Source organism: Protopterus annectens, chromosome 3.part0, assembly GCF_019279795.1.
Source record: "Protopterus annectens isolate FY-2018-M chromosome 3.part0, PAN1.0, whole genome shotgun sequence".
NCBI lineage: Eukaryota > Metazoa > Chordata > Ceratodontiformes > Protopteridae > Protopterus > Protopterus annectens.
Window position 1 is genome coordinate 1,960,738,884 of NC_056731.1, and position 27,028 is coordinate 1,960,765,911.

A 27,028-nucleotide genomic window follows, 5' to 3' on the forward strand; every position below is an offset into this window, starting at 1 on the left:
CTGTCCTATGCCTAAACCATCAGTTTCCAAATTAACCTGAATAGCAAAATCATAGTACAAAGAATTTTATGTAATCTGTACTTTTTAATAAGTCTGCATAACAGGTAAAGGATTTTTGATCCAGATGGGACATAGTCACAGTCTTCAATTCTGAAGTCTGATTCTTTTAACTCTTCAAAGGAATACATCTATGAACTTTTGAAGTGGGAATTGTTATGTGTCAGGGAATGCAACACCCACATGAGTTTTGTTTCACAATAAAAAATAGGTATTAAAAAGATGATCGACTCTAGTCATATATATGGACTTGGAAATAAATGTAATTACACAGAACTCTGAAGGAGGAAGACAATGTAATGTGTTTCCACCTAAGCACAATAAATAGCATGAATATTAACACACGACATAGGCGCTGTTCATTTTGCTAAACTGCTTTACACAGCTGAACACACAGAGGAAACATCCTGCCTGAAGATGAACATAAGCAGACCAAAGCAATTGAATACAGAGCAAATGTTAATGCGCTCTATTTCCCTCCCTGCTAAAAGATAAAGTCACATTTTGATTCATTTTCATTTAACTACTGATAATATTTATTATTATTGTTATGGTACACCTCAGAGTACATAATTATCAGACCCCATTAATAAACTGAGATGTTGTAATCAGACACAACTGCTGAAATGCAAATACATAAAGTCCAAAAACAACTGTGCACCTACATAATGTACACTATATTACATTGCACAAGCAATAGAATTTTTGTCTGCAGCTTTTTTGAGTATTTCTTATCAGAATGAAGATGGAAATCATGAAATGTTTCGGTACAAAAAATGTCAGAAACAGAGCTGAACCCTAAAAATACATGTGATCTTTATTATGTGTGCTTTACTGCGTGCTTTATGCAATGCTCAAAATGTGCTGCAGATCTATAATAATAAGACAATAAGAATGTTTATTCAGGTGTGTTTCAGTATATGATGCTTTATAGCCCCTCTTCCAACTCCACATGCACACCTATACTCAGCCCCTCCCTCAACCCCATATGCACATCTGTACTCGGTCCCCTCTCCCTTGCAATGGAACATTAGTACATCCAGGGGCACTTAGTGATCTAAAAAAGGCAATTTTTCAAAACTATTTACTACCACAACATAGGTCTACTTGGAGGACATTTTAAGCTTAGCCAATTTCTTTTTTGGTGCTTGAATTAAGATTTCCTGATTGGTCTTACCTATCCCATGGTGATAATTGTATATTACCTCTAGTGAGAATAAATGTGATCACACTATAGATAATTTGAGGGGACCAGTGTAAGGGATGCAGCATTTAGGAACTGCCTCTATCCATTAGTGGCATGAGAGGCAATCCTGGAGTACATTTTCTATTACCCATCCTTAGATCCAAGTTACATTTGAATATGGACAGGGATGAGGTTTGTTTTACTTGAATGGATAGTCTGTTCTGGATATATATCCATCTCTCAACAACATTCAGTTTAGATACCTGGACTGAGTATTTCTGATGCCATTTGACTTGCTGATGTTCAGTAGGTCCATCTGTATTAGGTCGGAGGATGCCTTGTATGCCAGACACGTCAGCTCTAAGCACTCTGTAGGATACTGAGTATAGTGATAAATCTTTCAGGTGGTCGATGCAAGATCTCTTGTTTAGGACTTGTATCCTTTAGTAAGGTATCGCTGTGGATATTCTGATTGTTGCATGGGTCTGGACAGATACATGCCAAAGTGGGCAATATACAAAATGATTGACCTTATGAGGACTTTGTAAAAGGGGAACAATAACATCTCTACATGTAGTCACAATTTGTTTATAAGCTGTGCAATATAGAAAGACTTTCTTATGACTCTGGGCACATGTTGGTCAAAAGTTAGGTCACTGTACACACAAGTTCCCAAGTGCCAAACAACTGTGTCAGTTCTCAGGGGGCATAGTCAATTTGGCAGTTCCCTGGAGTAGATGACTCCCCAAAGGATACGATAATGTATTTCTTGGAGTTTAGTTTCAATTCATGATTCTGGCACCAGTTATTGTTTGGGACAAACCTTCCTGCATAATGGTTAAGTCATTTGGGGATTCAATAACTGCTTCTAGCTTGCAGTCATCTCAAACTTAGTCAGCCAAAGCCCTTTGGTATTTCCTTTTACTTTTGAGATGTATATGCCAAACAGAAAAAGTCTTAGCACCAAACCCTGGGGGACTCCATTGGTGACTGGTCTCTTCCCCTCTTTTGATCTCCTGCATCCTCTGAGAAAGCATACATGTATACATTCTTGGAGTCACCTTCCTGATTGTATTAACCTGATTGTATTAAATTATATTCCTTGTGCTTTAAATGTGTAGTTTGGAACAGTCTTCTAGTAAGCAATGAAACAAAATGCATGAACCAATAATGACAAAACTACCCATTTCAGAAAATTTCAACCATAAAAGGCCACTCAAACTTCTGTCATTACAATCCACCAATATCAGTAAATATGCAAAATCTCTGCAGAAGTAAATCATCTAAATAATTCCACATTAAAGGGATCTAGAACTAATGAAGAGGTTGCTGCTAGCAAACAACTTTATATTTCATTGTTTCATCTACAAATAAAGTGCCTGTTGCCCTTGAAGAATAAATTGCCTATGCTACATTAAAAAATGATAAGCTAGTAATTTTGCAATTGGGAACAGATGACAAACTTATATTGGGTCCATAGTTAGTAGGTAACTCCTCCAAAGGAGGACATTCATAGGACAGCAGCATTCACTCCCTTTAAACTACAACACAGGATAATATCAGTGATCCATCTGCATACTGTGGGAGTAGAACCCACAGCCTTCTGCATCAAAAGCAAGAATACTACCTGGTGTGCTACTAACAATGCAAGCAATTGAGCATAAGTAGCACTAAACTTCTCTTCCCTGAAGTTCTCATCTCCTTCTAAAATCCACTTGATGATCAACTAAATCTCTTAACTTCGCAGCACAAGAAATCTGGAAAAAGCCAAGGCCCAAAACAAGGCACACATTTTAAATATTGCTTGTATAATCTTAGAAAGTTGCTAAAATAAAGTGTTTTGTGTTGCCATGTGTTTCTTGAAAGATAGGAAGACTGAAACTTAAAGAGCTGTCATTATTTAGTGAATTCAGTTCTCACTGATTTGCCAGAAAAACACACATTTTAAGAAAAACAGACCAAAAGTATGAGCCAAATATTCTGTGAAAATCTGGACAGTGGAGAGCTATGGACTCAACTCTCTGAATCACAAGTGGTGGTATGGGTAGAGAATTCAGGCTCTTATTTGAGCCGGTGTAACACTAACCATCAGGTATACCTAACTGGGGCATTTTACACACACACACACACACATACACACACACACACATTCCTATAACACAGAGCAATAAGAGAACAAGAATGGCTAGTTTAGTTAGTTTAACTTCCGCACGCAAATCCACATTAGCATGAAAACTCCACTTCATTCATTTTTCCTGACAGGTCTTGCAGCTATAAAAGTGGGGGGAGCTCCCCCTCCCCCTGGATCTATGATTACGGCACCCATGGGTCTGGTGTAAATTTTCTATTCCTCATCCACTGGTCTAGGTTGTGCTTAAATTGGGTAATAGATAAATTGGGTAATAGATGAACATAGCTTCACATGGATGGGAAGGCTGCTCCATAGGAGTGGCAGTCTTAGGGACAAATATCTGTCTCTCCAGCATGTTCTGTTTATGTCACATACAAAATTCAGGTACTTAGATCTTGTATTTCTGGTACTGTTTGACTTACGAATATACAGGCAATTCATAATTGTGGGTTTTATGGATGCCTTGTAAGCCAGGCACAGATCACCCCTCAGCAATCTATAGGAGACTGAGTAGAAGGAAAGGGCTTTAAGGCACTCTAGATAAGGCAGGTTTGTTACGCCATGTATTCTTTTTGTAAGGAACCTCTGAGATTGCTCTAGTTGCTGCATATGCTTGGTGAGGTACATACTGAAAGGAGCATTGTACTCTATGACTGGTCTGATAAGGGCAGAGTACAGTAGTGTAATGACTTTTTTGGGACCTAAATGCCATGCCCTTACTTACAGATTGTGCAACATATAAGGACTTCCTCACAACTATGGACACATGGTGATCCACGTAAGGCTACTGTCTGCATGTGTCCCCAGGTCCATGACCACTGGGTTGACTCTCAGGGGCATATTATCAACAAGGTAATTAGCTGGGATGGTTGACTGATAATGTTCTATTAATTCAATGATAATGTGCCAGCTCAGAGTGGCCATAAGGTATATCACACACCCTCAGAGTATAACTATACCACATATTATGATCTGGACAGAAATAGCACATGTCCAGGGTAGGGCAGTATCAGGTTTTTTTTCCATTACTGTGCAGTCAGAACATTACTGTAGGAATTCTGGGTTCATTGTCTATTTGGAACACATACTGTTTTCTTTTCTTTGCATGTACAGTATGTTTTCTGAAAGTTCCTCTGTGTGGCAATGATGATCATCAGAATGCACTAGGACAGAGCGATGTTAGTGCAGAATAGTAAGGATCTTACAACTATGGAAAGGGATGCAGAGAGGACACTGAAGAGTAGTCAGTCCATTAAAGAACATCTTACAATAACTGAATATATATCATCTATAAGTCATTTATTTTTATTTCAAATGGATTATTCAGCAAATCATTTACTCAGCTGACCTGTTAATGTCTTATAAAAGATTTAAAATCATCATTACTGAAAAACATTAAAAATACACAGAAAATAAATGTGATCTTGCAGCATAAGTCTGTAAACAGGATATTCCTGGACACCAGCCATTGACCAAGCACCTTTTTGTGGCTGATTTCTAAACAGATATTGGCTAAAATGTGACCAGACAGTAAAGGCTAGGAAATATGGCTCACGTATTATGCATAATGTTAATTATTAAGACCTCATCCATTCCCTCAAGGTTTGTTCCGTGTTCTGTAGTAGAATTCCTAAATGATTTTGAAAATTAATATTCTACATTGTGGTAGCTGGCTTTTACAAAAGATGTGGCTCTTTCAGTGACGTGGACTCCTGTCACTTAAACCATCTCTGACCTAGTTTATTATTTTTTGCCTATAAAAAAAGCCTTCCCCTTTTTGTAACACCTCCAATCCAAGCTTATTCAAATTTGTATATGGGAACTTTGCTTGGTTATTTCAAGCAAACAAAAATCTGTGCTACACTGACAAGCAAAGCAATCTCACTCCCCTTCCAGTATGTTGCTTAGGATACAGTATACGGAGCAAAATCAGTCATCATCTCTGTTGCATGTAGTGATATGTGTTACTGGCAGCAGAGTCCCCAGTGCTGCAGGCTGGCCAATTGCCACCCAACTGCCCTGTCCTGGCCCGACTCTGTGATGTTGTTGCCATTTCATCAATGAGAGTTGCTCAGCATTAGATGCCCTCATCACTTTAATATGGTAATGACCTCAGCATTACTGTCTAATGTCTAAATCTAGTGTCTAATGATTGTTAATTCATTCACAAATCATAGTCATTCATGTCAGTGATGTACAGAGCTGCTGAATAAGGTCACTAAAATTTCTCCAACATACCTGCTCTAGCTTACTTGGTAAGGGATGCTAAACAGTATGAGATGCTTTGCTCAATTGTGCTGAGTATTACTGCAAGTCTGACAGTCCTACCCACCATTTCTGAGCACAGGAGTGTCTGGTATGCTAATGTGTACCATTCATAATACCAAGAATGGGACTGTGCACGCTTGGGAAACTATTGTTATGATTCAAATAAGGCCTAGTGGTGTATTGTACATAGGGTACAAGATGTATTTATACAGCTGTTGCCTATGTACACAAATACAAGGGTTAGAATAATAATGCACATACAGCATATAAGCAATTATGAAAATATCTTGCCTAAGTGACAAGAGTAGGACAAAATGTTATGCTTTAACATGGTCTGAATATTCATGAATTTTTTTTTTTTTTTAACATTTGTTGACCAGGAAAGTCCAACTAGGACAGAGCCTATTTTCAGTGGAGGTCCAGGAAGAAATGCTCCAGATGCATGTTTTTGGGAAGAAACTGGAGTAAATCCATGTAAATGCAGGGAGAACATACAAACTTGACACAGAAGGCATGCCAGCCAAAAACTGAACCGGAGAACCTTTTGCTGTGAAGCAACAACATTAACCACTGCACCACCCTAATACCAGAGAGGAGTGAGATTGCTTTACTCGTCAATGCAGCACAGATTTTTGTTTTCTTGAAATAACCAATGTTAGTCTATTGAGTGGTCTGTGGTAAGAACTGAACCTGCTATCCATATGAAAAATAGCTATGCATTATAAAATGTAGCTCCAGGTGGCCCACGGTCTGACTATGAATTTCCCAATAGCAGAACTAGCATTATAATCAACAAAACATTTTAAAAATGTTAAGGAATCTGGCAGGCAAAGCATCAGGCTTGGGTGTATTTTGACAGCAAAATGCGGGTCTATAACCCTTTGTTGTCTGCTTTTTCCAGGAAGACTCGTATCTCTATGAGTCATTTTCTCTAATACAATTGTCAGCTTCTGATTAACAGACATTGTGACAGAGAGAGAGAGAGAGAGACTGCCATTGGTTTTGCTGTGAATCAGAGTGCACTGATGAGAAAATGTTGTTGTTGTGTCTTTCGGCTTTTCCCGGTTAAGGGTTGCCACAGCGGAACTCCGGTCCGCTAATGATTGGCAGTTGATTTTTACGTGCCGAGTTGCCAGCCCTGACGCACAACCTTCAACGAAGGTACGTCCATTCACACATGTCTCCACACAGACGACGCTCTAACTGAGAATCAAACTGGACAGTGTCTTTCTAAGAGGCGACAACACTACCGCAGCACCACCACTGCATTATATGTAATAAATTGTGTGTAGTTGTAATTGTGCAGCATTCACCCAAAGGTCCAATATTCATTCTCAGTACTCTGGTAGAATTCTTAAACCATTCTGAATAGAATTGCTTTACTTTCTGGTTTGAACAACAAAGCTGATTCATTTTGTTTGAGCATGTGCTGGCCTCAATTTTATTATTTTATGTCCTTGCTATGTGGCACTGCCATTGCCTGCTTGTTTGTTTTTATACATTGTCTTCCTATTGGAATTTTGGTAGGCAGGATCAAGTAAATGAAAATCTGTGACTTATTCCACTCAGCAGTTCCCCAGCATAACATTCAACACTGAAATATGAGCAGAATCAAGACAGACAGATGCACAGTATCATATGACCTACAAACATAAATTGTACTGGAAGTCACAGAAGCATCATATTGTAAATGAGATATTAACATCTGCTAGCTATATCACACTGCAGGTTTTACAAACATGCAGAGGGAACTTTTCATAACATACTACCACATACTCCAGGAGTATCAAACCCCAAAAATTATCAGAGATATGAAAGCATCAGATAATAGTGCAAGTAGGCAAACAGGCTGGATAGAGGGGCATCATGACATTCTGGAAGTTTCTTTTTCTGTTTTTATTGTCAAAGGGAATAGGATCATTTCTAACAACTGTCCAGATTTTCACAGAATGTCCAGATTTTTGTCTCATGTTCTTAGTGAGTGCCTCATAAAATATATGGTTTTCTGATAAATCACTGGGAATTGAAGTTACTCAATAATGATAGACATTTGACTGTCAGACTTCATATCCTTTAGAAAATGCATGCTAACACAAAACTTGATATTCTAGCAACTTTTCTAAAGTTTATAACACCAATATTTAAAATCTATCCTTATTTTGTTGGTATTTGTGCCCCCCCCCCCCACCCAACCATTAATTTTGTATTTGTCCAAATTTTTTGTGCTGGACCATAAAGAAGTATACTGTAAGTTAGGCAATGAATGAGACCAAATGTGCAAATTCAGAAACAATTAATTCAAAACAAGGTATTGTGACATGGGGAAACAATCCTCCTCTAAAGTGCTATGAAGATGGGGTTGACTATATTAATGGGACACAAGAGGAAAAGCCACCCCCCAGGGCTACAGGAAACTTAGCTCCCACATGGAGAGCACAGAAGTCTACAATACATTCATTTACAATTTCAGACAATGTTTTTTCTTTCATTGAAATGTTATTGCATAGAATCTACTCTCAGTAGCACAGTAACCCCTCCAGAAGGTAGGAGGACATGAGGATTGAGATAAACTTTTGAGAAACTAATCTGAACATGAACTTTTCAAGTAAAGTTGCAATGTGTGGGGGAAGCAATCCTCCCCCAAGGTATAGTAGATTCATAGGTTAGTACTAAACTAACTGCCCTTGTGAGCCATTTTAAACCTAGCAAAATGTCCCTTGGGAGACTCAAACCCTGCATCTTGTGTTTATAAGGCAAACAACTTAACCATTAGACCACCCTCCCAACCCTTCAGAATTAAACATAGTAAGTAAGGGTGTGTCGGGATATTAGTGCTGTGGGCTCAAACCCTTTACAGAAAACACAACTTTAGAACTCATAAGTGAATGCTGTTTTTAGGCTTATTATATAGGAAAAACATTTACATGTATTTGATTTACACTGGATCTCCACACGCAAGCTCCCTGTCTTACAAGAATGTAAAAATAAAGTGTTTTGTTATAAGTACTACATGTATTGTTGCACTTAGTGGTTTAAGTAACACAATGCATTTCCCATCCTATCACTTAAAAAGTTTAGGACATTTTAATAAAAATCTTTGTGTTTGTTTTATTAAGCCATGGCCAAAATAATTTATGGAATTCCCTGGTGACATCTTGCTAAAGCTTAGCATTTAAAGAGCACATAGAGTTTGATGGATGGGTCCCATATGTATGCAGAAATGTGGCTACTAAATCCTATGGATGCACCTTCATGCTAAGGTTCAGCTAGTGTCAGGGTAGGAAAAATGATAACTTGCAAAAGATATATTGAACATCTGGGGCACAGATAGAAAGAAGCAATAGGAGGAAAACGTATCATGGTGTCAGAGCTGCTGTATGATATGTTGCTAAATGGAAGCAAAGGAACCAGAACAAAACACTTCACTGAGGTAAGGCAGTCTTCATACTGTAATGTAACACTGGATGGTAGCTCACAAATACAGCTCTCGTCTTCATACTGTAATGTAACACTGGACAGTAGTTCACAAATACAGCTCTCGTCTTCATACTGTAATGTAACACTGGACGGTAGTTCACAAATACAGCTCTCGTCTTCATACTGTAATGTAACACTGGACAGTAGCTCACAAATAAAGCTCTCGTCTTCATACTGTAATGTAACACTGGACGGTAGTTCACAAATACAGCTCTCTGTCTTCATACTGGATGGTAGCTCACAAATACAGCTCTCGTCTTCATACTGTAATGTAACACTGGACAGTAGTTCACAAATACAGCTCTCGTCTTCATACTGTAATGCAACACTGGACGGTAGTTCACAAATACAGCTCTCTGTAATGCTTTGTGAAGAGAACTAGCAGCATATCTCCGTCTAACTGACAGTTTAAAGGGCACAGATGTTTGCACCAATTTCCGTGAAAGCAAATTATGTCATATTTCTGGCTGTATGATTTATGTTTTATTTTTGCAATTTATGACAAAGAATGAAATGCAAGTGATATGTCTGAGAAGGGAACACCCTTATTTTTTTCTTCTGTGTAAGTATCACTGAAATGCTACATTTGTGTCAGGATTTTTTAAATATTTCATAAGTTATATATGTAATTATACATTCCCTCCTTAAGAACCTAGTGGTGAAATCAAATCTTGTTTGCAGCTGACAAAACATTATTACTTGCAGCTTGTGAGTTAACAATATGTAGAGTTTCACACTTTGCTAAGAGTTAAGCAGATTCCCTGTGCTATCTTTGAATTATTAACAGCACATTGTTGTTCACTTTCTCCCATGTGCCCTATATTTGTTCTTACCCCCCACTTTGTGCAGGTCATGTTATTTTCCTTATGTATCTGAACATTCTTGTTTTGTATTTTAGGTATGAGGAAGAGGAAGGCAAGTGGATTGGCATTCTCCGCGAGATCCCATATGCATCAGGTGCTACCTTTCTGCCAACACGTCTCAATACATTACGACTCACCAAGCTATAATGTGTTTAATACAATCCTTTTGAATGTGCATACTGTTATTACTGAGGAAGCATGAATTCATATTAAAGGAACTGGGATACAGACTATATATTTTCAGTATGAAAATGTTCTACGCTTTGTTTAAACAAATAAAGAACAAATATCTGTTTTATATATTAAAACAAGGACCTTGTGATGAGTGAAATAATGAGACATATTTTTTGTTCTGAAGGCATATCTAAGGTGCTGATTATACATTGCCAGAGTATAGACAATATGGTGTTATAAATCCATATGTGTGTCTGTGTGCGCGCTTGTGACTGTGTACATTCTCATGTGTGTGTTTGAGTGTGTGTGCATGTGTGTGTGTATGTGTGTGTGTGTGTGTGTGTGTGTGTGTGTGTGTGTGTGTGTGTGTGTGTGTGTGTGCGCGTGTGTGTGCATGTGGGCATGTGCATGCATGTGTCTGCATCTGTGCATGTGAGTGTTTAGTGTCTGCATTTGTGCATGTGAGTGTGTACATGCTTGTGTGTGTGTGCGTGTGCATGTCCGTGTACATGCGTGTGCCTGCATCTGTGCATTTGAGTGTTTAGTGTCTGCATCTGTGCATGTGTGTGTTTACATGCGTGTGTGTGTGTGTGTGTGTGTGTGTGTGTGTGTGTGTGTGTGTGTGTGTGTGTGTGTGTGTGTGTGTGTGTGTGTGTATATATATATATATATATATATATATATATATATATATATATATATATATATATATAAATGCATACAGTATAAACATTCACATATCTTTGTGTGTATGAGAGTGTGTGTATATGTGTATGTGTGTGCATATATATATATATATATATATATATATATATATATATATATATATATATATATATATATATATATATATGCAAAAAGTTTTTTGCAGGATGGCAATCCCCCATGCACATCCATGTGAAGAGCATTGCTCCCCACTCTCCCTATATTTTAATATACTAATACTAATTCTATGGTCACACAGCCATGGAGGAAAGAAAAAATACCATACATGTTCAACCATTGTTGGGGAACAAAAACAAACTGCTAGAGATGGGGGGTACAACATGAGAGTGGGCATTACCAAGGTGCAAATGGTATTCTTACTAACTTGCCTTGCAGTTCCTATGATGCTAAGATCCTAAACCACATCAGTGGTGACTTTCTTTAGCCTTCTACAATTTTCAGTGAAATATAATTTAGTGAACTCTGTACTTTCAGTAAAATGAGTTTTCAATTAAATTTTTCAATGATTTTCAGTAAAAATGGCATTCAATGGAATGATTGCTAACTATACCTATCCATCCATCCACCCATCCATCCATCCATCCACAACCCCTTTTTCCCATTTTTGCACATGGTATCAGGTGTCATTTCAACAGTGACCATCATGTACAGCAAAGGTTTACTCTGCCAGGTGGCTAGCCCTGACATGGAACTATATATATATATATATATATATATATATATATATATATGGATTCACTACTGAATCCCGAAATAACACAATCCTGAAGACCTAAATACCGAGACTATAAGCCCAAAACCCCACATTACCAAAATATTTAAACCGCAAAATTCAAAATTGCGAAAGTACTACATACATACAGCACACACACAAACATACACACAGCCTCCCCCCATAACCAAACAAACCCCCCTGCACCCCCCATGTGGGGGCTGTGCCCCCCACACACCCCTACTTTAATATTCTAACTCCAAGATCACACAAACATACACACAAGGCAAACTCACACCCACACATTACAGCCCCTCACACACACACACACACACACACACACACACACACACACACACACACACACACACACACACACACACTTACACACACTAAAGCCCCTCACAAACACACTCACGCACACATATTTACCTGAACCACAACACCAGAAGTGCTAACTCAAAAATCCCTTAACATCAGGATTTTGAATTTCGCGCTTCTGGTATTTCGGTAGTGTGGGGTTTCGGCTACATGTGCTCGGTATGACATGTGCTCGGACTTATTTATAGATCACGCTCCCCAACATCCAGCACCATTCAGGCAAAATGAGTGAATTACTTCTTTTTAAAAAAAGAAGAAATAAAACAAACTCCAAACAGGAACTTGGCTAAGTGCTGCCATCATTTTATTGTCCGGCTCACATAAACCAAAAGCACAATATGCAAACCTAGGTTTCGCCCCCTGGCGTCATCAGTGCGTATTGCAGATGGGGAAAAGACACCAATTTATACTGCTTTCAATCAACATGACTTAAAGATACCACAATTTCAATTTTGGTATTTAGAAGACACCAAAATAAGCATACCAATCATTGCATAAAAAACTGTTAATGCCTTAATGCATAATATATTACTAATTAAACTAAATACTAACTATCACACATTATTATGCCCTGGGTATAGATACCAACGGTCATTTAGACCTGGTTTAAATGTTGTTGTTGTGTCTTTCGGAACTCCAGTCTGCTAATGATTGGCAGTTGATTTTTACGTGCTGAGTTGCCAGCCCTAACGCACAACTTTCAACGAAGGTACGCCCATTCAAGCATGTCTCCATGCAGAAAACGCTCTAGCTGAGAGTCGAACCAGTCAGTGTCGTACTGTGAGGCGACAATGCTACTGCAGCACTACCACCGCGGATTTAGACCTGGTTTGAATAATGCTCCTAAATACACTATCCATTTCCTTTCTTTTTCTGTTAGGATTCTATGTTTACTATTCAACGTTAAGTTATCCCCTACTACCTGATCAATACCCAAGAAAATGAAATGTGCTCCTGTATGTAATTGAATATGTTTGTACAAGTGTCTAATGTCATATACCTTAGGGGTATTTATGGACGTGAATGATTTGTGAGTTCCTGTTTGGAGTTTGTTTTATTTCTTCTTCTATACATACACTGCCTCTAACTCACAGGAACAATGTTTCCTTGATTATATCATCACAAACACCATGGTTCAGATGCTGCGCAGTCCAACCAGAGGCTCAAACATACTGGACCTAGTACTCACCAACATCGATGAGCATTGCACCACCCTCTTGAGTCACATCCTCATTGGTTGGGTTGGACCACAAAGGTGTCTCACCAGATATAAACATCAACCTAGAAAACCCAACTAAACCAGTAACAGTTAAGGACCATTCTAAAGCAAACTGCATCCTATTAAGTGACAGTTTGTCTAAATTTAACGCTCCCTTGTACAGACATGCAAATGGTTGCATTGAGGCTGCCATACCTACCAGAAGTAAGCCCAAATCAAACAATAGAAACAAACCCCACTGGTGGAATCCTAACGTATACAGGGAATATAACAAAAAAAAAGGCATAGCCAAAAACTAAAAGAAAGTCAAAGTAAACTTTATTGTCATTTAGAACTACAAATGCGTAGCCTAAATGAAATTTCATGTATCAGCTCAGTTCTTGAGATTACAAAGGCAAGTGAAACAACACATACAAGTAGAGTAATAAACATAACTAACAAATACAATACTACTCCCAATACACACAAGAAAGAGCAGAGACATTTATCAACACTCATACAAAAAGAATACCCTACCCTGAGTTAAATTAACTACACTATTTAAAGTAATACAAAACACACGACAGATTGAAATGCCTAAGTTATTTGTCTAATATTGCACTTGAGTGAGTTAAATAATACTGACTATGGATATAATAAATACATATTGCAGTTGGAATATATGTAAGTATATATTGCACAAATAAATAAAAATTGACTTATTATGTGTTCAGACCCATGGGACTAGTAAGAATAGACAAAAGCAAGTGGAACTGCACTGCTCTTGGTAGTGAAAATAGACTCCTGAATTTATTTAATGCAATTCAATAAAACACAAACAGCGTTTTCATCCAAGTATTACTCAGACTTCATCAGAATCAACATGTTAAATCAATCAAACCATATATATACACACACACACATAAATTGATGTAATTAATTAAAAACAATTGATGGTTTTTAAAAGGGAACTAGCCCAAAATATTTTTTTGGCAAACATGTAAAATGCATATGATACTACAAAACTACAGTAATAATTTAATAAAAACAACCCAAAATACTTATTTTTTGTACATTGAAACCATAATTATTGTTCAATCAATAACAATTCATAAGGAATGCATTTTCAAACCATATAAAGTATAAGACATAAAAACCTGAGTGTATATTTTACTAAATTAAAAATATTTTGAATATTTCACCTCTCACAATTTTGCTAGCCTAAGCTTTAAAAGTGGTGTCAGGGAAATACTATCATTGATGCCAGGGGACTTATTAGCTTGAAGTACTACTTGCTAAAAGGTTTCTCTGTAGGCCAGTTGAGATTCCCAAGGTCCCCCCCAAATTCTTTTGTACCTTCTCAATAACAAAAAAGCCAAACTTGCCATTAGGACATGAGGCCAGGTGAATAAATAAAGCATTGTGGTTATTTTTATTATTAATACTATTCATATGTTCATATATCCTACGTTTGAGTTGTCTCTCCATTTTCCCACATAGAAACCTTGACCACCCCAGAGCTATTGCAGTTAAAATAACTAGGGGAAATCAAAACTTTTTGTCTAGAGGCTACCAGAACTTTTTCCTTCTGTATGATATAGGCACACTGCTTGCAGGTCCCAAAAAGTAAGTAAAACCACAGAAACTCAAGCCAGCAAGAGTCGAACACTTCCAATAAATTCACCACACTTTATTCACAGTTGTTTAGTGCTTTCTTCTCCACTCCAGAGACTTCCTCAGAACAGTGTCCCACCCAAACCCAGCCATTAAAATACCCACCCCCAATTATTCAATTAACATTTTTATTCTTATTAAAAGCAATACCCGCGGTGGTGGTGCTGCGGTAGCATTGTCACCTCACAGTAGGACGCTGTCCGGTTCAATTCTCAGCTAGAGCGTCTTCTGCGATGAGACATGTGTGAATGGGCGTATCTTCGTTGAAGGTTGTGCGTCAGGGCTGGTAACTCGGCATATACAAATCAACTATCAATCATTAGCGGACCGGAGTTCCACTGTGGCGACCCCTAATTGGGAAAAGCCGAAAGACTCAACATTCTTATTAAAAGCAATACACCAAGATGTGGGTTTCCACATTCCTTAACTCTTGTAGTGCATTCAATAATGTGCAAATTGTGTTTTAAATACATTGAATTAAATCCACAGAGCGGAGAAGAAAGCGCTAAACAACTGTGAATAAAGTGTGGTGAATTTATTGGAAGTGTTCGACTCACACTGCTTGCAGGCCCCACACTTGTATGTCCCCTTTCTTTTATGTGAGAGAGTAAACTCATAGTTGGCTTTTTTTCAACATATTCAAATATTCTGGCACTTCCTGAAAACCACCTTAATAGATTTATTTTTAAGGCTGATTAAATCCGTAAGCTCAAAACATTTTTTACACTCTCTTTCAACAGTAGCTTTAATATGGTATGCATTACCACTAAAATTGGTAATAAAGGGTCTATTATAACTTCCATCAATATGACCAAGTGTTCCATGTTGGTTAGAAAAATCAAGACCCCTTCCCAAAATAGGGATATATTTATCCTTCCTACCTAGTGATACTTCTTGTTGAATTTTAGTAATAAGATCTTCAGGATAGCCTCGTTCCAAGAACATTCCCTTCAATAGGGAACATTCAAGCACAAAAATCTATTTCAGTCGAGGTCATACGGCTAGCATGCACATACTGGCCTTTAAAAATCCCCTTCTTCTGAAAGAAAGGGTGCAAACTAGTAAATCTAATATATGTGTTGGAAAAAGTGGGTTTTCTGTAAATGGACGACTTAAAGCCTTGTTCATGTTTGCTAATTATGACATCTAAATAATTCACCATATCAAAACTAGTCTGGTAGGTAAATTTAAAAATGTGGTAGTTTGATTAATATAATACACAAATTCATCTAATTTTTCTAAGCTACCTATCCAAAAAATACAGATGTCATCCAGAAACCTAGAGTTTTGGACATATTCACTGTGATACACAAATTTCTTCTCCCATGTCGATACCACCATATCTGCAAAAATGGGGGCACAACTAGTCCCCATTGCCACTCAAGTCTCCTGTTTAAAGAACTCCCCTTCAAAGTACATGAAATTATTTTTCAAAACCAGGTCAGCTAGTTCCAAACACATAAATATATCACTCTTGGTAGTATCAGGGCTGTTCCTAAGGGCTTCCTCAAACCAAGCTAATCTGGTTTCATGAGGAATCACTGAAAATAAGTCCATGACATCAACTGTAACGAATATTAATCCTGCTATATTTAGATCATTAACTACCCTATTTAAAGTAATACAAAACACATGACAGATTGAAATGCCTAAGTTATTTGTCTAATATTGCACTTGAGTGAGTTAAATAATACTGACTATGGATATAATAAATACATATTGCAGTTATAATATATGTAATTATGTATTGCACAAATAAATAAAAATTGATTTATGTGTTCAGACCCATGGGACTAGTGCCAGAGTTCACAAGTCGAATCACTGTAGGGTAGAAACTGTTACTGAATCTTGTAGTCCTGCAGCTGATGCTGCAATATCTCCTGCCCAATGCCAGATGCTTAAACAGTGCATGCACAGGATGCATGTTGCCCTGTATTATTTTGGTGGCCTTTCAGATGCTTCTTGCAGAATAAAGATGTATCAATGGAAGACTGAAACCTGTTAACTTCTCTGCAACCATCACCACTCTTTGTAGTGCCTTCCTTTCTGCAACTGTGCAGCTTCCAAACCAAACTGTGAGGTTGCAGGTGAGGATGCTCTCTATTGCACCTCTATAGAAGGTGGAGAAAATATGAGAAGGAAGCTTGGCTTTTTTCAGCCTTCTTAAAAAGTGGAGGCATTAGTGTGCTTTCTTGACCAGTTGGCTGGTGTTTCTCAACCACAAGAGATCCTCTGATATGTGTACACCCAGGAATTTCATACTCTTAACTCTCTCCACACTCTCACCATTGATTCTGACAAGTGGGTGGTTTGTTCTTCTTTTTCTGAAGTCAATGATAATCTCTTTGGTCTCGCTTACATTCAGGTCAAGGTTGTTCCCCTCACACCAGCTGATCAGAGATGCCACCTCCTCTCTGTACATTCATCCTCTTTTGTGATGAGCCCCACAACTGCAGTGTCATCAACAAACACGATGATATGGTTGGACTTGTGCTTAGCATAGCAGTCGTGGGCATACCTCTCAATCTCTTAGAGCAAAAAATCTGGACAAAGCACAACAAAATGGGGACACAAAGACCCAAAAATAGGGACATATTTTAAATATTTCTCTTATAAACTTTACATTTTCTGAAGGATTTGAAGACTGAAACTCAAATATATGTCATTATTTAGTGACTTCAGTTCTCAGATCATCCAAGTGATTTGCCAGAAAATAACAAATTTTAAGAGGAACAAACTAAAAATATGAGCCAAAAATCTGGATGTTCTGTGAAAATCTTGACAGTTGAGATGTATGGTCGTGGGTTATGATGGTGGATAACAGCAGGCTGAGAACACATCCCTGTGGAATCCTGGTATTAATCATGATGCACTTTGATGTGTTCTTACCTGAACACATCCTCTGTTGTCTCTGAATCAGGAAGTCTAGGATCTAGGTACAGAGATCTTTACTGATTCCTAAATGAGCCAGTTTTTCTATCAGCTACATTGGTACCACTGTATTAAATGCAGAGCTGAAGTCTATAAACAGCATCCTCACATAGTTGTCTTTGCCCTCTAAATGCCCAAGGGAGATGTGTAGTGCTATTAATATGGCATCATCCGTGGATCAGTTAACTCGGAATGCAAACTGCAGAGGGCCAAATCAGGAAAGATGCTTTTTGATCAGCCGCTCAAACATTTTATAACAGTGGATGTCAGAGCAACTGGTCTGTAGTCATTAGGGCTGGAAGGTGTGGTTTTCTTACGTAGTGGGATGACGTTTGTTTCCTTGTAGCATGAGGGTACTTTTGCCATGACAAGAGATGTGTTAAATATTTCCCTGAGCACTGTGCATAGTTGATCAGCACAGTCTTTTAAAACTTTTCCCAGTATGTTGTCTGGACCAACAGCCATCCTGGGATTCACTCTCCTTAGCTCTCTTCTTCCCTCCTCTGTGCTGAGGTTGAGTATTACGTCCTTCTCATCACTGGGTAGCTTTAGTGCCAACCTGTTTTTTTCCTCAAATCTACAAAAGAAGATGTTCAAACTTTTCAGGAATTTGATGCTGGCTTCACACTGTGCTGACCTGATTTTCTAGTCAGTTATCTCCTGTATGCCTTGCCATAGTCTCCTTACATCATTCATGTCTTCAAAGTGGCTCTGTACCTTTCTGCCATGCTCCCTCTTAGACTCCCTTATACCCCTCCTCAGATTACCTCTTGCTGCACTTAGGGCTGCTTTGTCCTTAGCCCTGTAAGCTGTGTTTCTCTCCTTCAGAAGCTCATATATCTTATGGGTGAGCCATGGCTTCTGGTTAGCTCTAATAGTGATGCTCCTGCTATTTGTTACCCCATCAACACAGTTTGAAATGTATGTCATCACTACCTCAGTATATTCATCAATGTTCAGGTACTCATTCACTGTGGCTGCTTCCTTGAACACATTCCAGTTGGTTCTTTCAAAGCAGTCTTGGAGGACCACTCCAAGAGCAACTCTCATAGAGACAAAAGCTCTCTGATTCAACTAAGTAAGAGTCTAAGAGGTCTAATAAAGTCCAATAAGACCTATCACAAGGGCTGGATAGCCTCCCAGGCTAAGAACAATCACAAAGCCTTCGGCTATGTCAGGAGTTGTAAAGGTATCACTCAACGGTGTGCAGAACTGGGTGTAAATGGCACAACCTTCACTGACCAGGGTGGCACAGTGAAGCTTCTGGCTGATAAGTTTACCACTAACTTCACTTCCCATTACCCCTTGTGAAATCTATTTTAGCATATCTCCCCAAATCTCAACAGGGAGTAGGTCCAGTTGGTGCTAGCTAAGTGCAAAAACACTACTTTGCTAGGCCCTAACAATATCCTCACATGCCTCCAAAATAGTCTAAAACAAGACCTAGCAGGACCACTAGAGGCACTCTTCAACTACAGCTTCATATCAGGTTATGTACCAGGTGAATGGTGGGACAACTACGGTCATCCCTCTCCATAAGGGTGGACCATCAACCAAACCTGGGAACTACATACCCATCAGTCAAGCAAGTCTAATAGGAAAAAACATAGAAGGAATTATCATGGAAATGATCAACAAGGACATCGGCCACCTACAAACTCTAGACCAAGCCCAGTTTGGCTTTGTTAAGTGAAGGTATTTCCTACTGAACCTGGTATACTTCTTTGAGAAGTTCACTAAGGCTATGTACAGCAGAAAAATGGTGCACACTGCCTACCTTGACTTGGCCAAGGTGTTTGGTATAATACCCCACTCATGTATTGTTAACAAGCTCCTAGAACAAGTCCTAAATCCTTTTATAACTCAGTGGATTGTTGGCTAGCTCACAGATAGAACCCAAGAAGTCAAGATTGGTGAGACCATCTGCACCAGGAAACCAGTCACCAGTGAAGTACCCCAGGGCTATAAGTTGGCCAACTTCTGTTTGGCATCTACTTCTCAGAAGTCAAGGCTGACATCAAAAGCCTATTGGACAACCTCATTAGTAGAGAGCTGAAAATTGGGAACTATCATAGATGACTCCCATGATACCAACATCCTTCAAGAGGGTTTGTCACAAACACATGATTGGTGCCAGAACCTTGGATTAAAACCCAGCTCAAAGAAATACATTATAGCACCCTTTGGGAAATTGCCCATCCAAGCTAATTACTCCATTGATAAAATACCACTAAGAACTCACCCAGTAGTTAGGGATCTGGGACCATATATAAACAGTAGTCTGGCCTTCAACCAGCACATAGCCAGGATAGTGAGAAAAATCATTTTATGTTGCCCAACTCATAAGCAAGAGTAAATCATCCATGTCCAAGGAAGTTATAGTACCACTCTAGTCAGCCCTTTTCAGACCCATCATTGAGTACGATACTCTGCTTGGCATGTACCTAATCAAGCACTTGGAACACCGTCAAAGGTGCCTCACCAGGATAATCCAGAGTATGAATACACAGATCACCTTAATGCCCTGTCCCTGTATTTTGCCTCCTACAGGTTACTGAAAGGTGATCTATGCCTGGCATATAAGGTATCCTCAAACCTAGCTCTGATGGGATCTCTTGCACAATCACAAAACAAACAGCACCAGGAAACCTAGATCCAAGAACTAGAACTTTGCTTGTGACATAGAGAACATGATGAAGAGAATATGTCTCCAAGGATCCCCGTGCTATGGAATAAGCTCCCTATCCTTGTGAAGCAGAGTAAATCTCTTACCCTATTCAAATAAAACCTTACTCATTTGATGGGAAGTCACAGATTCACCCCCATCTGATCCTCCCCCATCTCTAAAGGACAAAAGTTGACAGTAAGTAAACTAATCCAAAACTGTCATACCCGCCCACCCCCAATGTTACCCTTTACTGGCATACCTTACCACATACGCAGCCAAGGTATTCAGGTTGATGGGGGACTGAGTTTTTAATAATAATAATAATAGTAACACTTTTTTGTTGCACTTTTTGTTCCCTTCACCTGTCAAGCATCTATGCCACCACCATGGCATTCACATCTGAGGTTGCAGTAATTATGGGGCCATCTTTCAAGCAGCCATAAAAGGGACTTTTTTTTACTTAATCCCTAAAGCTTTCCTCCTAGAGGCCCAGTAGCTCTTAAATGGGTGGGCTTGTAAGGGGCACAGCACAAGTCTATCACTTCCACAAAAATGACCCTGCCTGCCAAAAACAGATGTTACACATTATGTCATCCAGGTTCCACTAGAGGGTGTAAACAGTTTACCTGTCCGTGGGATACACTTCCCTCCCCTCTGATCAATCAATAGGTGAGAGTGCATAATTATTATTATTTTATTATTATTATTATTATTATTTTATTATTATTATTATGCTAATTATTTTTTAAAATCTTATGGGCATTTCTGATGATCAAGTAGAAAGGCTAGTTTCAGTGCCTTACAAAAATGTAAGTTATGCACACAATGTAAAACTATCTTTGGAGATATTTCTCCACTAAAACAAAATAAAAACAAATGTGAATGATGTGTATATATGCATGATATGCTCAAAAGACATGTATATAGAGTACTTAATGGCACAGTCATATGCATTTGGGTACCAGAAGGCAACTTGGCCACTCAGATTTCTTCACAATTATAATCCTTTAAATAATAAAATGCATGAGTCTGTTGCATACCTGCCCCAGACATAACAACTTGCATGAGCTTATATCTGCTGGATGACATAAGTTCTTCTGACTACCTCAAGGAAGTGCAGAGAAACAGCAATTAGCACCACAAACACAGTTGTAATAGTACCACAAGCACAGATGTAATAGCACAACAAGCACAGGTGTGATAGTACCACAAGCTCAGATGTAGTAGTACCACAAGCACAGTTCTAATAGTACCACAAGCTCAGATGTAGTAGCACCACAAGCACAGTTCTAATAGTACCACAAGCTCAGATGTAGTAGTACTACAAGCACAGTTGTAATAGTACCACAAGCTCAGATGTAGTAGTACCACAAGCACAGTTGTAATAGTACCACAAGCACAGGGGTGATAGTACTACAAGCAGAGATGTAATAGTATCACAAGCTCAGATGTAGTAGTACCACAAGCACAGCTGTAATAGTACCACAAGCACACATGTGATAGTACCACAAGCACAGCTGTGATAGTACCACATGCACAGCTGTAATAGTACCACAAGCTCAGATGTAATAGTACCACAAGCACAGTTCTAATAGTACCACAAGCTCAGATGTAGTAGTACCACAAGCACAGCTGTAATAGTACCACAAGCTCAGATGTAGTAGTACCACAAGCACAGTTGTAATAGTACCACAAACACAGGTATGATAGTACCACAAGCACAGATGTAATAGTGTCACAAGCTCAGATGTAGTAGTACCACAAGCACAGCTGTAATAGTACCACAAGCACACGTGTGATAGTACCACAAGCACAGTTGTGATAGTACCACAAGCACGGCTGTAATAGTACCACAAGCTCAGATGTAATAGTACCACAAGCACATATGTAATAGTACCACAGGCACAGGTGTAATAGTACCACAAGCATAGTTGTGATAGTACCACAAGCACATCTGTAATAGTACCACAAGCACAGATGTAATAGTACCACAAGCACAGTTGTGATAGTACCACAAGCACAGATGTAATAGTACCACAAGCACAGATGTAATAGTCCACTGCATTCAAGCAGGCTGTGCTAATCCAAAGTGGATAAAAATGAATAACCAAAATAAAACTGGAGTTAGTTCTACAAGGCTAGTCAATATTTATGATGATTGAGCACCCAGACAAACTTGCTGAAATTTGTAAGCTAATGAAGTCTAATGAATGAATAATTAATGGCCCTAAATTAAATTATTAAATGATAAAATATGTGCTAATACTCAATGACTTAAAATGCTTCTGATGCTTGATTTATTTGTTATATGAAATGGTCATGGAAATGATCTGCTTTCCTTTACCTACACATCTTGGCAAGACTCTCACTGTCAGTTACTGCAGACTATACTGAGATGGAAACGGGATGACAATACTATGACGAGTTTATTTCTGCTGCATAAGACTGGCATTCAGAAGTAAGGCACGTCAAGCTATAGTGCATGTGCACACTTATAGGTTCATAGGTTCATAGGTGTGTACTAGGCTAATGGCCCTGGAGCCTTTACAAGCCTAACCCATAGGATTACTCTGGCATCGTGGCACCCGTCCTTAATTCCCAGTGCCTCTGTTGAGTAGAGTCACTGGAGTGATCCCCGGGGTGAATTTTGTATTTCCCATCCACTCATCAAGATTTCTCTTGAAGAGGGCCAGTGTGGTGCTCTGTTTACATGTATGGGAAGTCTATTCCATAGCATGGGCAGTCTCTGGGTTATGAACCTGTCCCTCCTGCATGTTCTGTGGATTGTGGTAATGAGGTTGTGGTCTCTGGAGAGTGTGGTGCTGAGGGATTGGGATTTCTTTAGATGTAGCATTTCTAATAGAGCTGGGTCAGACATGGCTTTTTAAGTCAAGCAGAGATCGCCTCTAAGTAGGCAACATGAGAGCGGGCGATATGAGACAGAGAATAGTTGGAGGTTTTTGAGTCTGTCCATATACCACAAGTGTTTAAGGCCTAGGATCCTCTTTGTGAGGTACTTTTGTGGTATTTCCAGTTGTTGCAGGTGTCTAGTGAAGTACATGCCAAATGGGGCATTGTACTCGATGACTGACCTAATGAGGGAAGAGTAGAGGGAGACAATGACCTCTTTCTTCCTGGATGCAAAACCCTTAGTAATGAGATGTGCCACACAGAAGGACTTTCTGAACACAGTGGCAGTGTGGTGGTCAAAAGAGAGGTTGCTGTCAACATGTGTTCCCAAGATCTCTTATAACACCTTCTGTGTTCCATGGACTACCATTGATGTGGTAGTTCATGGGAACTGGGTTTTTCCCAAAGGGGATGACGACACATTTTTTAGCATTGAGCTTAATGCCATGGTTCTGAGGCCTTTCTGTAGGATGTCAACATCACTTGGGGAGTTAATAATGGCTCCCAACTTGTAATCATCAGTGAACTTTGTCAACCACAGTCCTTTTGTGTTGGACAGGACTTCTGAAAAGTAGATACCAAACAGGAGAGGACCCAGGACCGATCCCTGTGGGACTCCACTCATGACGGTCGACAGTCTGACCTGGAGTCAGCTACTTTCACACTGTGGTTTCTATCTGTGAGCCAGTTTACAACCCACCTAGTGATACAGGGGTTGATGCCTAGCTTAGTGAGTTTTTCTATGATTCCTGAGGGAATGGTATCAAAGGCCTTGGCCAGATCAAGGTAGGCTGTATGAACCACCTTGCCTTCATCCACAGCTCTGGTGACTGACTCAAAGAAGTCGACCAAGTTGAGCAGGCATGATCTCCCCTTCACAATACCACTGGGATCCAGAGTTTGGAGATTCCCTATATCCTTGTTTATTAGATCCATGATAATGCGTTCCATAGATTTGCATATCAGACATGTCAGGCTAATGGGGAGATAGTTCCCAGGGTCTGTAGTCACTCCTCCTTTATGGAGAAGGATGACTATAGCAATGCACTATTTGGTAGGGACAAAGCCTGAGGTGAGGCTGTGATTGAACAGGGCACACAGGTGAGGTTCCAGTTCACTCTGTAGTTCATGTAGAACACAGCCATACTTACATACTTACATATTTTATTTATTCATTCATGATTTAACCACCAAGCTATAAGTGAGACCTAAGTTGATAATGAAAAAAATAATTCAGATTACTACTATATGGGTGAAAATAGAAGTGACAAGAAGCATAATACAAAGTTTAAATTAACAACAGATACACACTTTAGATTCACATATTCATTAGCAAGATTTAAACTGAATAGGTAAACTTTGGTTTCAGTTCAGGATTAAGTAATTGGTTAAGTTATTTGGTTGCAAGTCTTTGATAAAGAATGAGTAACTGCAGGTTTGGGAATTTCAGGAATCACTCATTTTCCAGGAAAATAAGGACATTGTTCTAAGATCCAGGTGTAATGGCTAGAGAATAAAATGTATTTAAAAGTATCAGTTTGTATTATCACATAAAGCAATCCTGCACAAGCTCTAATCCAGCCTCAGTAATAACGCCAACGTAACTGGAAGCTACAGTACAGCTCATTCCCAGGTCATTCGTTAAGAACTCACCAGTTTATACATATATATTATTCAGAGTATCAACACAGCTTCTAAGCACAGCCTAAATCATTTTCCAAGTGTGTTTGAGTATTTTATGGTTAATTTTCCCTCATTTTGCAGTCTTTGTGCAGACTGATTATGTTTACCTGTAACATGTTTGTATAACAAGATTCTAATGATTTTTTTTTCCCTGTTCTTCTTCCGTCATCTCCATATGATGTTTTGCCTTAGTTTCTCACATCTCAGCATCTGGTCCACATGTATATTATGTGTCTTTTTTCCCTCCTACTGATTTCTCATTGAATGCATGTTGCTGGGGGATAAGAGAAACATCCATTGACCAGGTAGTTTGGCTTTCTTTCCAGACATGGGCCATAGCAAAAGAGTAAGGTGCATCCCCAACAGCAGGACCATCAGCCATCTCTCCCACCCCAGTGGTAGATCACTTCATGCTGAGCAGCATGAGGCCTTTTCTTAGATGTAAGTCTGTCTTTCAGCATGCTGACATATCCCCTCGGACCGGGCAGGGCTTCTGCTTGCTAACACATCCCCTGTGATTGAGCAGGGCATCTAGCATGCTGATACATCCCCTCTGACTGAGCAGGCCTTCCAGCTTGCTTACACATCCCCTCTGACTAAGTGGTTCTTCCATCTTGTTGACACATCCCCTTTGACTGGAGAAGGCTTTCAGCATGCTGACACATCCCCATTGACTGGGCAGGGCTTCCAGCATTCTGACACATCCCCTCTGACTGAGCAGTTCTTCCAGCTTACTGCCACATCCCCTCTGAATAGGCAGTGCTTTCAGAATGCTGACCATCTCCTCTGACTGGACAGGGCTTCCAGCTTGCTGACATATCCCCCTGTGACTGAGCAGGGCTTCCAGCATGCTGATACATCCCCTCTGACTGAGCAGGTCTTCCAGCTTGCTGCCACATCCCCTCTGAATAGGCAGTGCTTTCAGAATGCTGACCATCCCCTCTGACTGGAAAGGGCTTCCAGCTTGCTGACATATCCCCTTGTGACTGAGCAGGGCTTCCAGCATGCTGATACATCCCTTCTGACTGACCAGGGCTTCCAGCATGCTGATGCATCCCCATTGACTGGGCAGGGTTTGCAGCATACTAACACATCCCTCTGACTGAGCAGTTCTTCCAACATGTTGCCACATCCCCTATGAAAGGGCAGGGCTTTCAGCATGCTGACACATCCCTTCTGACTGAGCAGGTTTTCCAGCATGCTGACACATCCCTTCTGACTGAGCAGGGTTTCCAGAATCCTGACACATATCCTCTGAGTAAAGAGGCAATAAGGCACACCTCAGAGTATACTCTATCCTGAGCTCATGAAGTTGTCATGCCTCCTGGCTTACCTGCTCACTCCCAGTCTGGCTTTCTATTCTGTACTCCAATCTCTATCAGAGCCCAAGAGAACTGCCCTACATCAATCCTTCCCTCCTAGAGGACAAGCTTTCCCATCATACCTTGCCTGCACCTTAAAGACCTCAAGTTGCTTGGACCTAAGTCAGGGCTTTATAGGTGTTAATTAGGCTAACGACCACAAGGGCCTTTTTAAGCCTATCCATGCATCCCAAATCTCTGACAAGTTCTGATACCCTTGATAAGTGTAAGCATGGGCCTGGCAGATGAACCATTTACAGGTTGCCTGTGTCCATTACAGACATAGGTGCCAAATCAGAGAAGAATTTCCAGTTTCCCACCCAATATCACACTCCAGTCAATAACAATAAAAACCCAAAGCAATTCTGGCACTCAATAAAATCGCTCCTCCATCCAGGCTCAAAGAATAATCCCTGTCCTGACCCAAGTAAATCCAATCTGGAACTAGGCTCTAAATTCAATTCATTTTTCATCGAATCCATCTCTGCCCTTACCAAATCCTTTCCTAACAATAACCCAACTGCCCATCACACCTCCCCCCTCAAACCCATCTAATGATCTTCCTCTACTGTTTGAGCTCAAACCCATCTCCACTAACTTCATAAAAAAACTCCTATCCAAACTCAAA

At 39.5% G+C, this 27,028-nt stretch overlaps 1 protein-coding gene across 1 annotated transcript in view; it reads left to right on the forward strand.

The window, feature by feature from the left end:
• The window catches only part of KLHL40 (kelch like family member 40), a 59,119-nt gene extending 48,806 nt beyond the window's left edge, over nt 1-10,313 (forward strand). Inside the window, exon 6 of the mRNA XM_044066046.1 lies at nt 10,018-10,313. Coding sequence (XP_043921981.1) covers nt 10,018-10,129 — 112 coding nt within the window. The 3' untranslated portion in view covers nt 10,130-10,313. The remainder of the gene's footprint in view (nt 1-10,017) is intronic.
• Nucleotides 10,314-27,028: the final 16,715 nt, after the last annotated feature.